The sequence below is a fragment of the Halichoerus grypus genome, chromosome 2 (genome assembly GCF_964656455.1).
Source record: "Halichoerus grypus chromosome 2, mHalGry1.hap1.1, whole genome shotgun sequence".
NCBI classification, from domain to species: domain Eukaryota; kingdom Metazoa; phylum Chordata; class Mammalia; order Carnivora; family Phocidae; genus Halichoerus; species Halichoerus grypus.
This window is the reverse complement of record NC_135713.1, coordinates 100,025,711-100,043,682: the sequence shown is the minus strand read 5'-3', so window position 1 is coordinate 100,043,682 and position 17,972 is coordinate 100,025,711. Positions and strand designations below refer to the sequence as shown.

At 37.1% G+C, this 17,972-nt stretch overlaps 1 protein-coding gene across 7 annotated transcripts in view; it reads left to right on the top strand.

The window, feature by feature from the left end:
- The first annotated feature begins 2 nt into the window (after window positions 1–2).
- The window catches only part of RAD17 (RAD17 checkpoint clamp loader component), a 32,936-nt gene continuing 14,966 nt past the window's right edge, over window positions 3–17,972 (top strand). For 4 of the 7 annotated variants that reach the window (XM_036072114.2, XM_078067227.1, XM_036072117.2 and 1 more), the window contains exons 1-10: window positions 3–133; window positions 1,348–1,451; window positions 3,942–4,196; window positions 4,713–4,796; window positions 9,130–9,286; window positions 10,625–10,761; window positions 11,243–11,295; window positions 11,376–11,501; window positions 11,597–11,666; window positions 17,459–17,570. In XM_036072114.2, the coding sequence (XP_035928007.1) occupies window positions 118–133; window positions 1,348–1,451; window positions 3,942–4,196; window positions 4,713–4,796; window positions 9,130–9,286; window positions 10,625–10,761; window positions 11,243–11,295; window positions 11,376–11,501; window positions 11,597–11,666; window positions 17,459–17,570 (1,114 nt within the window). In that variant the 5' untranslated portion in view covers window positions 3–117. Of the gene's footprint in view, window positions 166–447; window positions 492–1,347; window positions 1,452–3,941; window positions 4,197–4,712; window positions 4,797–9,129; window positions 9,287–10,624; window positions 10,762–11,242; window positions 11,296–11,375; window positions 11,502–11,596; window positions 11,667–17,458; window positions 17,571–17,972 lie in introns of all 7 variants that reach the window. The other 3 variants (XM_036072116.2, XM_078067225.1, XM_078067226.1) reach the window with 3 other exon arrangements.

Here is a 17,972-nt window from a genome sequence, read left to right as displayed (position 1 = left end):
AAGTCCCCGGGAGGCGGGACCTCCGAGAGGCTCGGCGCTGAGCCCGGGTAGGGCCGGGTGGTTGCCCTTCTGCTGGAGCAGAGCCTGGCTCCTTCGCTTCTCTCCGCCCACGAGGGGATGAAGCTCCCGGAAAGTAAGGCCGCCGCGGCTGCGGCTTTGATCTGTGTATGTTTTAGAGACGCGAACCCATCTCTGCCTTAACGCCTCCCCGAGCTCTCTTCGCTCCTCCTCCAGACCTGCCCATCCCATTTGGGGACAGAGGGTGGGGGTGCAAAATTCTGGCCTGGAGTCGGGACGTGCGAGCTCCTCTCGGCTCTGCGCTGATTGGTAGCATTACGTTGGACGAATGTCTGGGCTTAGTATCCCCGGTGCAGTGTGTGAGGGCGGGTGGTGGGTAGGCTAGAAGTATTCTTGAAGGTCTTTTCTACCTCTGACGTCTCATTTCAGGAACCTGACATCATCCGGGACAGTTATCTTCTTTTTTAAAGGAGGTAATTGTCAGTCTTGTTTCTAAAGAGCGACTGCAGTCCTAACCGTAAAAACAGTCTGCGTCTTTTATTTCGACCTGCCAACTATATTTAGTCAATAAGTGTTTTTTCCACCCATGTATCTCTTTGAATCTCCAAAGCAAAAATATATTTAATGTGAACAGTTTGTGTGTCTGTGTACAATTTATTTTTTCGTGTATGGAGGCTTTTGCACGTTATATACCGTATGTGCATCCAAACCTTAAAGTCCAATACACCTTCCAGTTTACAAGTTTGCGGACCTTAAAAAGCATTGCTTCGAGCTCACTTCAAACTGGTGAATTCACTAGTTTATGTAAACATTGGAGAATTATTGAAGTCGGAAAACAGTGTTGCCCCCAAATTTCCTAATATGTTCAAGTAAGGAAAAGAGTTACAAAGAAATATACAGTTAGATTTAAAGTCTTTTTCCAAAGTAAGTGAAAGTCTGAATTTGTTACATGGTGAGTTTTTTTGAAATTTTGCGGGAAAAAACCCTGGAACTGTGATTTAAAATGAGGGAAATTTTAACTTTCAGCATAAAAGCTGCACAAATAGAATTGTCTGATTTTCTTACTGACAGAATGTCGAATAGGTGTTTTTTTCTGTTTTCTCTAATACGTTATTGAGTCCGTATGAAAGACTGTTATACCACCACATGTGGATTGACACAGTTACAGTGATTAAAAGTAAACTTTATTTTAGCATTTTGACTTCTTTATGTTTACTATGTCATCTCATTAGTTTTTGAGCCTTTATCATACTGTGGATTATATCAGTTTATATTACATCTATTTTATAGTTTTTCCTAATTTGACATTTTTTTCTTTTGTTTCCTTAGGTGAATTATACTTTAATGTACTACAGGTTGTATACTACGGATGGGAACTATTAAAGTTTATAATGTCAAAAACTTTTCTTAGACCAAAGGTATCTTCCACAAAGGTATGATACACTAAAATGGCCATGTAATAATTGCCCAAAAAAGAATGATAATTTTTGTGTATGTTCTTAATGACTTGTTATTGCCATCAAAGTAACAATGTCCAGTATCTGTTGTAATTGGTGATCTAAAAATTGTAATAATAAGTCGTGAAATGACTAAAAGCACAACCTTAATTTTTAAAAAGGTGTTTGCAATTCCAGACACAAAGAAAGGCTGAAAACTCTGGAATGAAAGATCAATAGAAGAAAGAGAAACATATGAGTCATAGTTAGCGTTAAAGTGTAACAATAAGGGGCGCCAGTGGTTCAGTTGATGAGCATCTGACTCTTGGTTTTGGCTCAGGTCATGATCTCAGGGTTATGGGATTGGGCTCTGTGGCAGATTCCGCATTCAGTGCGGTGTCTGTTTGGGATTCTCTCCCTTTCTCTCCCTCCCACTCTGTCCCTCTCCTCACTGTCTCTCTCTCTCTCTCTTTCAAATAAATAAATAAATAAAATCTTTAAAAGATGAATAAAAATAAAGCTTAACCACAAGCCCTGCCTCTTAAAAATCATATGTTTTCGTGTGCCAGTTCTCAGCAAGGCTAGTGGTAGAGTAGGATGGGGGTCAGTGTGTATCATGCTCATTTGCTGGGTTGTTATTTTCCTACTGGTGGGTCTTATTTTTCTCTGATCTTAAGTAAATTATTAAACTTTGCTGTTTCTCTTTTTCCCAGTAAATAGGAGTCCACATTTATGTAAGAAATAAAACTATAAAATGTATAAGTAACTTACAGATCAGAATGGCAAGATCAGATTTGCTATCAAAAGTTTTACTATAACATGGTATTTTTACATATTCTCTTTTTTTTTAGAGATTTATTTTTTTTATTTTGAGAGAGAGAGCCTATGCAAGCTGGAGGGGGGGGTGCAGAAGGAGAGGGAGTCTTAAACAGGCTCTGTGCTGAGCATGGAGCCAACTCGGGGCTCAATCTCATGACCCTGAGATCACAACCTGAGCCAAAACCAAGAGTCGGAGCTCAACTGAGAGCCACCCAGGTGCCCCCCTTGTTTGTTTTTTTATATTTTACTTATTTATTTGAGAAAGAGAGAGAGAGAGCAAGCAGGAGCTGAGGGGAGGAGCAGAGAGAGAGGGAGAAGTAGGCTCGCCGCTGAGCAGGGAGCCGGAGGTGGGACTCAATTCCAGGACCCTGGGATCACAACCTGAGCCGAAGGCAGATGCCTAACGGACTGAGCCAACCAGGTCCCCCTAAACTCTTAAAATTAGAAGCAAAGAGCCAAAATTGTAGTACTATAGACAGTCTTTTGAAGAAGAGGAAATGACTTATTTGGCTATGACTGAAAGTTTTTTCCATAGGTCTTCATTTCTTCACTCACTGATAATATTCCTATCTTCTGTCTTTAAAGGGGGAGTGAAGTGTGACTTTCATTCCTGAAATAGTTCTACTCCCCAACTTGCTTTTCCTTAGCATTGTCTAATAAATGGTTCACAACTATGGCTGAGTATTCTTCAAGGAAAATATAATCTTGGTTCCACCTTACTAGCTAGCCAAGGAATTCAAAAGTCACGTACTAAGCTAGGTTTTTCTAGATTTATACTGTAGGAATATTAAGAAAATTCATCTTAAAAATTTTAGTTACTAAAAAAACCTTTTTAATACTTCCAAGTATTTTTAGGTTCAAACTGCTTAATTCATCATCTTTCTCTGTGTATCCTTACAAAGGATTCTAAAGAAAGGGTAATGATGAAGGGAAGTGTGGAGAGATCAGCCGTTTCTGTAGACCAGAAGAACATGAAGTAGAACTCACTGATTTTGCTACTCTATTATCCCAGTTCTGTTTTCTTAGACAAATCTGGGAAACAAATCATCCTCCCTGGAAAGCCTGCCTCCCTTTTATGAAAGTACTATTTGCTTTAGTGGGCTGAAGAGAAATAAAATCAAGTCATAATTACAAATTATTCATAGCATCAGGATTATTAGGCTCTATCTTCTCAGAGTCCTAAAGCTGATAGGGATTATTTGGATATATGCAATGGTTCTTAGTTTGTGAATGTATTAACCTGGTCAAGGCAGAAAGTTTACTCTTCTTATGGTTATATATGGTTAAAATAAGATTTTATCTTTGTTTTGCTTCTTTTTTGACACATAATTTTAATATTTTTGTTTCAGACCTACAAATGAGCTTAAGAAGAATCAGCCTATTCTGTACTAGGAAGATTATAATTAGTAAAAAGAATTAAGTTTGTATTCTATATTCCTTTATATGGCATTTGTCATTACCCTGGTCAAGTGGACAAGTATGCATATGTACCTACTATGAAGTAAATAATACATATAGTGCCAGCTTTATTTAAAGAACTAATTTGTGAGGTTTTGATTTAAAATGTTGCAGATATGTGAATATATATATATTTTTTGTAGAGTAATTTACTTATATGGGGAACATATGTAGATAATGTAATATTTACATGATTTCTTTTTTTTTCAGGTAACAGACTGGGTAGACCCATCATTTGATGATTTTTCAGAGACTACAGGCATCTCTATTACTGCCACATCATTAGGTGTGAATAACTCAAGTCACAGAAGGAAAAATGTGCCTTCCAGATTAGAAAGTAGCAGATTTCTAGCTAGAAAAAGAGAAAAGCCATCTTCCTCAGAAAAGATTTATGGTCTAGAAAATTCAAAAGAGTATCTGTCTGAAAATGAACCATGGGTGGATAAATACAAGCCAGAAACTCAGGTATTAAAAAGGATGCAAACAGGTGCACATAATTTAACTTCCGGAAGGAGAGGAATGTATATTTTCAGATTATTACTCATAAAATATTTTTCTGAATGAATTAAAAAAAAACAGTAATTCCTAGTTTTTTTATGTTCCATGACTCAGCATTTCTCAAGTTATTCTGAAATTGTACCATTGGTTATTTGTCATAGATTTAATTTAATCCCAATATAGAATTTTATTTTTTTCTTAAGTGTAATATCTCTCCCTATTTATTCCCTTCCCAAAATGTATTTCAGGATTTTAAAAAACTATGTAATTCCAAACCTGCCCCAAATTCTCATACAATGGTGTCAGTTTTAAGAACGGAATTTTTCAATATAAAAAATGAAGTGCAATAGCGAAGACTTTTTAATTCTTGTATCATGTTGTTTGCTAGTTTTTTCATTAAAAATGCTTAATTTAGATTAATGTGTGCTGCTATACCAAAAATTCTTGAGTTAAAATGTTTTATTTTAAACTTGAAATTTTTAGCATGAACTTGCTGTGCATAAAAAGAAAATTGAAGAAGTTGAAACCTGGTTAAAAGCTAAAGTCTTAGAAGGGCAACCAAAACAGGTAATTCAATAAGAAATGTGTTTTAAAATATGTAACATCAAATGTTTCTCTGATTTACAGTTGGTTGTAAGAAGTTAAACTTTTAAAAAGATTTATTTATTTATTTGACAGAGAAAGAGAAAGTACTCACAAGCAGGGGGAGCGGCAGGGAGAGGGAGAAGCAGCCTCCCCACGGAGCAGGGAGCCTGTGTGGGGATTGATCCCAGGACTCTGGGATCATGACCTGAGCCGAAGTCACATGTTTAATTGACTGAGCCACCCAGGCACCCAGAAGTTAAACTTTTATGATGACTCTGTTAAGTCCAGATCACCTACAATAAAAAAGTCTCTGATTTACTACTACAAACTTCACTAAAAGACTCAGAGATTTTGAGTTTTCTCCTTTACTTGTACATCTTTTCCCCATTTATGTCTCATCATCATCATAAAGCGTAATAAACCAGTTAGGGTTCTAGTATATTTAGCACATCAGATTATCTCACGCTGAAGCAAGCAGGCAAATTACATATTAGTTTTTGTACTAAATACAGCCTAAAACAGTCATCATTCACTTTAAGGCAGATGTTTTGTGTTTCACTTCCTACTTCTGTAATTACTTTTAGCCTCCAAGCTAGAATATTCTCTTTTTAAACTTTATTTTGAGATTCTCCAAACATAAAGGAAAGTAGAATAATAAATGAATACTCTTATGCCTATTATATAACCATCATTTTCACGCTTAAATATTCAATTATGAATATGTGACATTTTAGTCAGACTTCTGGAAACATCAGTATGCCTCTTTTTTTTTAAATAAAGCATTTTTCCTAATTAACTATATATACCATTATTCTGTCTAAAAAAATTAATTCCTTTTTTTTTTTTAAAGATTTTATTTATTTATTTGACAGAGACACAGCAAGAGAGGGAACACAAGCAGGGGGAGTGGGAGAGGGAGAAGCAGGCTTCCCGCGGAGCAGGGAGCCCGATGCGGGGCTCGATCCCAGGACCCTGGGATCATGACCTGAGCCGAAGGCAGATGCTTAACGACTGAGCTACCCAGGCGCCCCACAAAATTAATTCCTTAATTTTATCTAATGCTCGTTTCATATTCACATTTCTCTGTTTGTCTGCAAAATGTCATTTATGGTGGATTTGTTACAACCAGGATCTAATAAAGGACTACATGTTGCATTTGATTCTTACACCTCTTAGGTCTATTAAAATCTAGAATGGTTCTCTTTTACCCTCTTTTTTTCTCTAAGACATTGACTTACTGAAGAGGCCAGGCCAGGTGACGTGTAGAACTCTCACATTCTGGATTTGTCACGTTGTTTCCTCTTCGTGATGACTAACTTGTTCTTCTACCTTGCATTTCCTGTGGCCTGGAAATTTGAATCAAGGGTTTGATTAGACTCAAGTTCAACATTTTTGTAAGAATACTTTTTAGGTCAGGGGCGCCTGGGTGGCTCAGTTGTTAAGCATCTGCCCTTGGCTCAGGTCATGATCCCAGTGTCCTGGGATAGAGCCCCGCGTCGGGCTCCCTGCTCTGCAGGAAGCCTGCTTCTCCCTCTCCCACTCCCCCTGCTTGTGTTCCCTCTCTTGCTGTGTGTCTCTCTCTCAAATAAATAAATAAAATCTTTAAAAAAAAAAAAACCTTCTAGGTCATGGTGTATGTTTTATATTACACCATATCAGAAAATATGTTTGGTTCTTCTGCTGTCTTTCATGTTACGTTTGATCACTAAGTTAAGGAAATAATAGTCAAAAATCTTTTAAGATTCTATTCATTTATTAGAGAGCATGAGTTGGGGGCAGAGAGAGGGAGAAGCAAACTCCCTGCTGAGTAGGGAACCCACCAACTAGGGGCTTAATCCCAGGACCCTAGGATCATGACCTCAGCCGAAGGCAGACACTTAACTGACTGCCACCCAGGCGCCCCAATAATAGTCAGAAATTTTCCCTTGCAACTGCAACATAATCTATGGGCATAGAGATAATTTCACAATGTTAAATGTCCAGTTCCCCAGCAGTCTTTCACATAAGTGCTTTAGTGTCCATTTTCAGTCCTTGCCTGAATCAGTTATTTTGTTAAAATTGTGAAATGGTGATGTTTTTTTTTTTTTTAAGATTTTATTTATTGGGACGCCTGGGCGGCTCAGTTGGTTAGGGGTTGTGGGATCAGCGTTCCTGGGATTGAGTCCCGCATCAGGCTTCTCGCTCAGCGGGGAGTCGGCTTCTCCCTCTTCCTGCTGCTCCCCTTGCTTGTGCGCACTCTCTCCTCTCTCTTGGACAAATAGATAAAATCTTTAAGAAAATAAAACCTTCTTCCCTCTAAGAAGTTAGATCCTCACCAATCATAATATTCTTTATTATACAAAAGTTCAATGATAACAGTAATTATAAGACATTTTTATTCAAAAATATTTTTGAGGGGTGCCTGGGTGGCTCAATCGTTAAGCGTCTGCCTTTGGCTCAGGTCATGGTCCCAGGGTCCTGGGATCGAGCCCCGCATCGGGCTCCCTGCTCGGCGGGAAGCCTGCTTCTCCCTCTCCCACTCCCCCTGCTTGTGTTCCCTCTCTCACTGTGTCTCACTCTCTCAAATAAATAAAATCTTTAAAAAAAAAAATTTGATAACTTGTAGATTTTTCTATGGGCAAGCTAAAATTATTTTTTCTTAAATTTATCGTAAGTACTTAAAATATACATTGACTTTAATTTTTCAGGGCAACATCTTCAAAATATGGTAAAACTGTTATAGTGTGATGGAAATGTACAGCATAGGGGATATGGTCAGTAATATTGCAGTAACTTTGTATGGTGACAGATGATAACTAGACTTACAATTTTATGACATAAAAATATCGAATCGAAAAAGTATGTACATATGAAACTATTAGGATGCCATATGCCATTTATACTTCAATTTAAAAAAAAGAAAACTATTATAATGTAAATGATGGGAATATTAACAGAAGTCTTCATGTTTTAGTGTTCTGATAGACTATCTCCCACTTCTCTTATTGGAAGCAAAACTTTTGCTATGTAGCTCTACTCACTGTGTCAAAAAACAAGACACTTGATTCTGTTGTATAAGAAACATACATGGGTGCCCATGCTTGATCTTCCTTTTCTTTTTTTTTTTTTTTTTTTAAAGATTTTTATTTATTTATTTGACAGAGAGAGACACAGCGAGAGAGGGAACACAAGCAGGGGGAGGGGGAGAGGGAGAAGCAGGCTTCCCGCAGAGCAGGGAGCCCGATGCGGGGCTCGATCCCAGGACCCTGAGATCATGACCTGAGCCGAAGGCAGACGCTTAACGACTGAGCCACCCAGGCGCCCCGATCTTCCTTTTCTTTTTTTAAAAGTAATCTATTTGGAAGTAGTCAGTTCTCATTATTTACATTAGGTATGTCCTGTAAAGTTACTAGAAACAATAAGCAAATAATGAGTCATAGTTCCTAAGAGAAATAAGGAGTTAGATTCCTGCAAAAAGGTCTTCCTCTGGTCACATTTACGTCAACTCATCAGTATATAACCTTGTTTTCTATTTGTTTTTGTTCAGAGACACCATATTTAATATGTATTATTGAATCATTAAAGTCATGGCTGATACCACTATGACTCATGCACTCATACATTTTAAAAAGTGAGACTGGTTGTCTTCTGGGGCCACGTAGAAGGCCCTTATTTATATTAGTAAAGGTAAACAGTTGAGCAAGGATTATAGCCCACCAGGGAATGTAGGAAATCGTCTTCCCGTGATACTTTTTTTTAGCTTTAACTTTTTTATTAAGCTTTAACTTTTTTATCAGATTTATTATACGAGGAGATAATTATTGTGACCTGCAACCTCTAGTCTCTCTTTGGAGTTCTGTCTCTGGAAAATATGTTTCTTATTAGACATTTCTTAAAGATTCTGATACCCTAACTAACATCTTCCCATAAGAATATTATACTTGTTTAATATTAAAGCATATAATCCAAAGAGGTCTGTATTAAGATTGAATTTTGAGTTCAGGTAACCTCTAAAAATACTTGTTTCAGACATTACTTCCTTAATCTAGCTGAAGTTTAGTTGTTTTAATTTGACTACTAAGTAGTCCTTGGGAGGGACATAATGCAAGAATTGAAGAACTATCAGAAGTTATGCTTAAAGTTTAGGAAATAAGATTATCCTCTTTTATCTAAAGATGGTATAATCCAGCTAACATCAGTGTAAAATTTAATCAGCTTATACCAGATATTCAATAAATATTTATAGAAGTAATTTATATTTGAAAGAAAATTCAAACATAATATTTTAGCATTCCAGTGATTTTGATTTTTGATTAATGTTTGTATTTGGTTTTAGGGTGGATCTATTTTATTAATAACAGGTCCTCCTGGATGTGGAAAAACAACAACTATAAAAATACTATCAAAGGAGCATGGTATTCAAGTACAAGAGTGGATTAATCCAATTTTACCAGACTTCCAAAAAGATGATTTCAAGGAGATACTTAATCCTGGTAAGATTTGCTATGAAGGTAGTGGAAATAGTGGGAAAAGTCTATGTATGTTTAAAGGAGGTTTGAAATGGGTGGCGCCTGGGTGGCTCAGTCGTTAAGCGTCTGCCTTCGGCTCAGGTCATGATCCCGGGGTCCTGGGATCGAGCCCCGCATCGGGCTTCCTGCTCTCCAGGAGGCCTGCTTCTCCCTCTCCCACTCCCCCTGCTTGTGTTCTCTCTCACTGTGTATCTCGCTCTGTCAAATAAATAAAATCTTTAAAAAAAAAATAAATAAATAAAGGAGGTTTGAAATGAATTCCCCATCTATATTCTTGAGATGCCTAAGATCCTTTTGGGTATATGTTTTTGTGAGAAAATTTATGTTGTCACCCCTATGCTAGATTGGCATCTGCCCACTATCAAAAGCTTCACAAAATGAGAGTAGCAATCAGATTAAACTATATGAGACCATTTTCTTTCATACTTCCCAGTTTCAGACAAGTATTTTCAGGAGAAGAGGGGAAGCTTGCTTCTAGTAGAGGAGAATGGGATTCTTTGAGGATTAAGTCTGACTAATTGATTCATCATCAACACACTCATTTGGAGTATTTTCATTGTAGAGGCAAAGGTATAAATGTTTGGGGCGCCTGGGTGGCTCAGTCATTAAGCGTCTGCCTTCTGCTCAGGTCTTGATCCCAGGGTCCTGGGATCGAGCCCTGCATCCGGCTCCCTGCTCGGCAGGAAGCCTGCTTCTCCCTCTCCCACTCCCCCTGCTTGTGTTCCCTCTCTTGCTGTCTCTCTCTGTCAAATAAATAAAATCTTTAAAAAAAAAAAAAAAGATATAAATGTTTTTACCAGTTGTGTGACTATTACATTGACAGCTGTGTTCTAAAGTCAGTTAATTCCATATTAACATTCATTGTTACAGAAAATTCACTGTGGTCCATGATGACTCTTATCTTTTGAAATGAATATCCTATTTTAAATTTGTGCAGTTTTGGGGCGCCTGGGTGGCTCAGTTGGTTAAGCGACTGCCTTCGGCTTGGGTCGTGATCCCGGAGTCCTGGGATCGAGTCCCACATCGGGCTGCTGGCTCAGCGGGGAGCTTGCTTCTCCCTCTGACCCTCTCCCCTCTCATACTGTTTCTCTCTCGCTCGCTCTCTAATAAATAAATAAATAAAATCTTGAAAAAAAAATTTGTACAGTTTTGCCTAAATAGAAAAATCTACAATGTTGTAAGCTCCTTCAGGTATATGCAGATATATTCAGTAACGTATATGTGTGTGTTATATATGTATGTGTAATTTTGATATATACATAATATGTTGAAAGTAAAAGTGTTAAATATGTTTTCTTTCAGAATCCAGCTTCCATGTATTTCCCTACCAGTCTCAGATAGCAGTTTTTAAAGAGTTTCTACTAAGAGCAACAAAGTATAACAAACTACAAATGCTTGGAGATGATCTAAGAACTGATAAGAGGATAATTCTGGTTGAAGTATGGACAAATTTTGAGATCCTGGTGTAACTATTGAGTAAATAATTGCAAGATATATCTTATTGATAGTGCCATTAACTCTCTCCATAGTATTAATAGTGATAAAATGTAATGTAAAAGCTCGGTGATAGCAGAAACCTCAGGTCTTTTTCAGTAAACTTGAATAGAGTAGCTATAGGTTAATGAAATTTAAAATTTTAATGCCTTCAGTATAGAAAAGCAAAAGAAATAATTTGGAAAATTATGTCTTAGTGAAAATACTGTGACTAGTAATGATCATAAGAAATTTGATTGAAAATTGGGTTTCCCATAGATAGATTTTATTGTTTGGACATGTACTTTTTCACGTTTTCCTTAATTTCTGTAAAAGTTTTAGTTGCAATACATTGAATAGGTAACGTTTTTTCCCTAATATGGTAAATATGAATCTTGTATAAATTTATACAATAATAAAACAATAATATTTATCATTTTTCAATAGGATTTACCTAACCAGTTTTATCGAAATTCTCATACTTTACATGAAATTCTCAGGTGAGTTTCAGTGAAGTTTTCTCAAACTTTGAATAAAAGGGCAATAGCTTATATTTCAACATTGCTATCCTCTATTCTAGGAAATATGTGCACACTGGTCGATGTCCTCTAATATTTATAATTTCTGACAGTCTCAGTGGAGATAATAATCAAAGGTTACTGTTTCCCAAAGAAATTCAGGAAGAGTGTGCTATAGCAAACATTAGGTAAGAACGAAATTTCTGCTCGTAATGCTCACATACATGTTATATTTATAAGTTGATCATCTAAACACTATCTTTCTTTATAAAACTTTTAACAGTTTTAACCCTGTGGCACCAACAATTATGATGAAATTTCTTAATCGAATAGTGACAATGGAAGCTAACAAGGTAAGTCTCTTAAGAACTGATTAATTTGAATCTTACATTGTAATTTTAGAAAGCCACACTTGGAGTTAGAAACGTATTATTTCACTTTCTAGAATTAAAATATTTGTTTACATTTGTCAGGCCTATCATTCTAGAAAAGGCAGGAAATACTGATTTTAAAAATCCCTAACCTTTCTCTATTATTAAACCTAGCTTTCTCTTTCACATTGAAGTAAATTTCCCTTTGCTTGGCTTAGTGCTATAAATTGTGTCTACTATCAAGAAACTGTTTCCTGGCATCTAGGTACATTAGTCATCAACAGTCCAACTCTACTTTTGTCCTGTTGTCAATTTTTAATTTAATAGTATGTTTATTGTGGTAAAAAACATCAAAATTTACTATCTTAACCATTTATTTTCTGACGTTATGAAGATACACTTGACACATAATATCATTTAAGTTTAGTAAGTTGAAGGTGTAGAGGACATTGATTTGATATACTTACGTATTGCAGAATGATCACTGGTATAGTATTACACAACACCTCCATCACTTCATGTAATTACCATTTCTTTTTTGTGGTGAGAATATTTAAGATCTACTCAGCAGCTTTCAAGTAGTTATACAGTATTATCAACTATACCATCTTAGCCATTTTTAAGTGTACAGTTCAGTAGTGTTACGTATATTAATATTCTTGTGAAACAGCTGTCATTTTTTTTTTCAAAGATTTTATTTATTTATTTGTCAGAGAGAGAGACAGAGGCAGGCAGAGGGAGAAGCAGGCTCCCCGCTGAACAAGGAGCCCGATGAGGGATTCAGTCCCAGGACCCTGGGATCGTGACCTGAGCCGAAGGCAGACGCATAACTGACTGAGCCACCCAGACGTCCCAGCTGTCATTTTTTTTTTTTTTAAAGATTTTATTTATTTATTTGACAGAGAGAGAGAGCGAGAGCAGGAACACAAGCAGGGGGAGTGGAAGAAGGAGAAGCAGGCTTCCCAGTGAGCAGGGGGCCCGATGCAGGGCTCAAACCCAGGACCCTGGGATCATGACCTGAGCTGAAGGCAGACGCTTAACAACTGAGCCACCCAGGCGCCCCCCAGCAGTCATTTTTAATACATCATTTTTTTTTCTATCTTTCAAATCAACATGATGTTAAAATAAATTGATGGAACTTCTCCCAGCAGCATGATTCTAGGGGCCCTACTGCTACAGATCAACTAGATCTTGCATGAAATGTAAGGGTTTGTTTTTTTTTTTCATCACTTGGATCATAGTAACTGAGGGAAATCTCCAAGCGAGAGTTTGCTTTGAGGATTAAACAAAATTATGTAGAGCACTTAGTGGAATAAATAAAAACTATTAATAGTGAAAAATTAGAAAGAAACTGAGTCCAGTAATAGAGGGAGCAGTTATTATGGTGAGGTATCATGTAATTGATTAGTGTTTTGAGAATATTTAGTGACATGAGGAAATACAATTTAATGTCAAGTTATAAATAACAAGATGCAGGGGCACCTGGCTGGCTCATTTGGAAGAGTGTGGAACTCTTAGCCAGGGCTGTGACCTCGTTCTGTGTAGAGATTACTTTAAGTAAATAAATAAATGAAGTTAACAATAGAAATTCTATCTTCAGCCCTTGATATATGTCAGGCACTATGCAAAGTATCTTTACATACCTGATCTTTTTTTTTTTTTTTTTTAAAGATTTTATTTATCTGACAGACACAGCAAGAGAGGGAACACAAGCGGGGGAGTGGGAGAGGGAGAAGCAGGCTTCCTGTGGAGCAGGGAGCCCGGACGCGGGGCTCAATCCCAGGACCCCGGGATCACGACCCGAGCTGAAGGCAGACGCCCAACCGACTGAGCCACCCAGGCGCCCCTACATACCTGATCTTATTAAATCTCACCACAACCATACAAAATTGGTACATAATCCCTATTTTACAGATAAGGAAACAGCTTTTGGGGGGAAATAACTTGCATAATATCCCACAACTATTAAGTATCAGATAGGTTTGAAGTTTCATTCTCACTCCATTTCACTGTGCTAAAAAACAATTTTCAATAACAGCAGAATGCACATATATACTTGAACCTGTACGTACTAGAAGAAAGTACATAAAAATGCTGAGTGTGATTGGTTCTGGATGGTAGGATTACTTGTGATTTTTTTTTTTTTAATGTCTTTAAAAAAAAGAAACAAACTACGTTCTGTACCAGGAGCATAACTACAAACTACAGCTTTTAAATATTTATTAAACAAACATTGAGCATTAATAAAAATAATCAACATCATAGCACCTTAACACATTAACTCAAATTTTTAAGACTAAGTAGTTAAATTGCAAATGGCATTCATTTTAGCAAGTTGTGTTGGAATAGTAAAAAGAGATACTGTGACTTTTTTGTTACGAAGTTAACATGCTGTACCTTAACTAGTGGACCTGCAAGAATGTCAGAACTAGTATACCTTTTTCTTTTTTTTAAGATTTTTTAATATTTAAATAACCTCTACACCCGCCACGGGGCTCGAACTTACAACCTGAAGATCAGGAGTCACATGCTCTACTGACTGAGCCACCCAGGCGCCCTAGAACTAGTATACTTCTGATATTATTGTTGATACTGTTACATCACAGGAGCAACAACCAGCACACTATTCACGTCTTTCAAGCTTTTATAAGATCAAATGTTGAGATACTGTCTGGGGTCTCCAAGGATGATAATGATGGTAGAGGAAGATCAAAACATTTTAATCTCTGGCATTCTGTAGCTCAGTTAATGATTTAAGAAAGAGTGTTGACATCTTAAGTGATCTAGTTGAAAAAAAGAATGGTGAGTATCTTAGGTTTGGGCTTTTTTGAGTTTAAATAGATGTTTTTCTGTTTTTACAAGAAAAAAAGATCTTTATTCTTTTTAATATCAGTAAGTATGTAAAGTGTGATCACACATTTCAACCACATTTGTGTGTTCAAAGTGATTAACATCCATGGTATTTCCTTCAGCTACCAAGGATCATAATTTCAAATTACATTTCCTGGGGCACCTGGGTGGCTCAGTCCGTTAAGCGTCTGCCTTCAGCTCAGGTCATGATTCCAGGGTCCTGGGATCGAGCCCCGCTTCGGGCTCCCTGTTCATTGAAGAGTCTGCTTCTCCCTCTGCCCCTCCCCCCACTCATGCTCTCTCTCTTACACTATCTCTCTTTCAAATAAATGGATGAAATCTTTAAAAAAAAAATTACTTTTCCTTTTTGGCAAGTAATCCAAACTAGAATTTTTCAAAAACAAATACTCTTCTTGAAACAATTTTAAATTAAATAAATGTATTCACAATAAAAATGAAGTTTATCTGGAAGAGAAAATTCACAGATATGAGCAAGAAAATTTTGTAAAAGAATAATGAAGAGAGACTTGCTATCTATGTATTGGAACATAATGTAAAACTATGAATATTACAAGCTGTGTACTATTGACACAGTAACAGACAAAAGGAAGGATTCAGTAAGACAGCACAGAAATAGATCAGTATGTGTAAATGGCAATTTTCTGTATAATGGAAATAGTATTTTACATCACTGGGGAAAGAGGAGACTATTATAATTAATAAATGGTATTTGCACAATTGGATATCCATATGGAAAAACATAAGGTTGCATCTTTATACTATGTACAAAAATAATTTCTAGGGGTGCCTAGGTGGCTCAGTTGGTTAAGCCTCTGACTTGATTTTGGCTCAGGTCATGATCTCAGGGTCCTTAGATGAGCCCTGATTGCACAGATTGGGCTGTGCGCTCAGTGCTTGAGAATCTTTCCCTCTGCCCCCTCTCCCCTTGCACATGCACTCTCTCTCCCTAAAATAAATAATCTTTAGAAAAATAATAATAATTTCGAGGTAGATTAAAGATCTTATTGCAAAAACCAAAATGACAAAAGTATTTTTTTTTAAGATTTTATTTATTTATTTGAGAGAGAGAATGAGCAGTAGGGAGGGACAGAGGGGAAGAGAGGGAAAAGCATACTCCCTGCTGAGCAGGAAGCCTGACCTGGGGCTCCATCCCAGGACCTGGAAATCATGACCTGAGCGGAAGGCAGATCCTTAATCTACTGAGCCACCCAGGTGCCCCAAAATGAGAATAGTATTAAGAAAAAGTACTGACTTTGGTTTGAAGGAAAGTATTCCTAAGTAAGAAACAAAAGCCCTAAAAACATTGGATTTACTTCAAAAAAATGAAAAGCTTAGGAAATGATAGAAGGCATGGTAAGCTAAGTTAAAAGACAAGCATGAGAATGGAAGAAAATATTTGCAAGTTATGTAACAAAGTATTAACACATGAATATATAAAAACGTGCCTACCTAAAAAGGCTAAAAACGGGTGCCTGGGTGCCTGGGTGCCTTTGCCTTTGCCTGAGTTCATGATCCTGGCATCCCAGGACCGAGCTTCACCTTGGGATCCCTGCTCAGCAGGGAGTGTGCTTATCCCTCTGCCCCTCATCCCGCTTGTGCTTTCTCTCTCGCTCGCTCTCTCTCTCTCGCAAAAATAAATAAAATCTTTAAAAAAATAAATCAATAAAAATTCTAAGAACAGAGAAGCCAATACACAGAGTAATACAAATGCCTAGTAAACATGAGAGGTGTTTGGCCCTACTAGGAATCAAAGAAAATTAATACTTAAACCAGATGCCATGGGGCACCTGGGTGGCTCAGTCATTAAGCCTCTGCCTTCGGCTCAGGTCATGATCCCAGGGTCCTGGGATCGAGCCCCACATTGGGGTCCCTGCTCGGCGGGAAGCCTGCTTCTCCCTTTCCCACTCCCCCTGTTTGTGTTCCCTCTCTCGCTGTCTTGCTCTGTCAAAAAATAAATAAAATCTTTAAAAATAAATAAATAAAATAAATAAACCAGACACCATTTTTCATGTATCAGTTTGAAAAAGTTTATTTAAGAGATCAATAAACAAGATTGCCAAAGATAAAGAAAAAATGGGCACTCTCACATACCACTGGTAGAAAAAATTAAATTAGGGGCGCCTGGGTGGCTCAGTCATTAAGCGTCTGCCTTCAGCTCAGGTCATGATCCGAGAGTCCTGGGATCGAGCCCTGCATCGGGCTCCCTGCTCGGCGGGAAACCTGCTTCTCCCTCTCCCACTCCCCCTGCTTGTGTTCCCTCTCTCGCTCTGTCTCTCTCTGTCAAATAAATAAAATCTTAAAAAAAAAAAAAAAAAATTAAAATTAGTAATTGTTAGAGACACTTTGGAGGGAATTTTCCTTCCACAGAAATATATATATCTTTTTTAAAGATTTATTTATTTATTAGAGAACGGGTGCATGTGTGCGCAAGCAGGGGGAGGGGCAGAGGGAGAGAATCTCAAGCAGACTCCCCACTGAGCATGGAGCCCACTGCAGGACTCAATCCCAGGACCCTGAGATCGTGACCTGGATTCAACTTAAGTCATGTTGTCAGTAAACCATTAGGAGTTTCTTAAGGTGGAAAGGGATAGATAAATTTTTCTGGTCTTATACTTGAACTGACAAGGGAGTGATAATTCGTATATATATATGGATATATATTATAGTAAGAGAACTTCAAAATATAACAGTCCAAGTAAATAAGTAAAATTATTTTATACTCTTGAATTTATCTTAAGCTATGATAAATCATTGACTTTCCTGAGCAGATTGGCGTTTAACATGGAAGCTTTTTAGCATCTTTAAAAGATTCTAATGTACTTTTTCATTTAGTTGAGAGAATGAGGGAGTGTTTTTTTGGTTTTAGAAACTAGTTTTTTAAACTTTAATATTTTTCATTTTAGAATGGAGGAAATATTATTATCCCTGATAAAAGTTCTCTAGAGTTGCTCTGTCAAGGATGTTCTGGTGATATCAGAAGTGCAATAAATAGCCTCCAGTTTTCTTCTTCAAAAGGTAACTATGAAAGATAAATTCTTACTGCATTGTGTAGGCGACTTTCTCTTAATTGTTCATGAATCTGAATCAAACTAAACATTTTAACTTACTGATACATATCTCCATCTACTGTTCTTTTTGAGACTGTTCTATAAAATCATGTATGTACACGTACATACACACACCCCTGTGAATATGTCATTGTATATATCTGTGTACCTGAGACAAAACCTGATTGATTTATGTGGTTTGCTACTTTACTTTTTAAAGTTAATTTGGATGAGACTTCCTGGGTGAAAATCCTGGCTCTGCCGTTTACTGGTGAATAATCTTGCAAATGACAATCATTTTGTGCCTGCATATCCTCACCTTTTATATGAGAACCTCTCTTACAGACTTGTGTGAAAGTGAGTTAATACT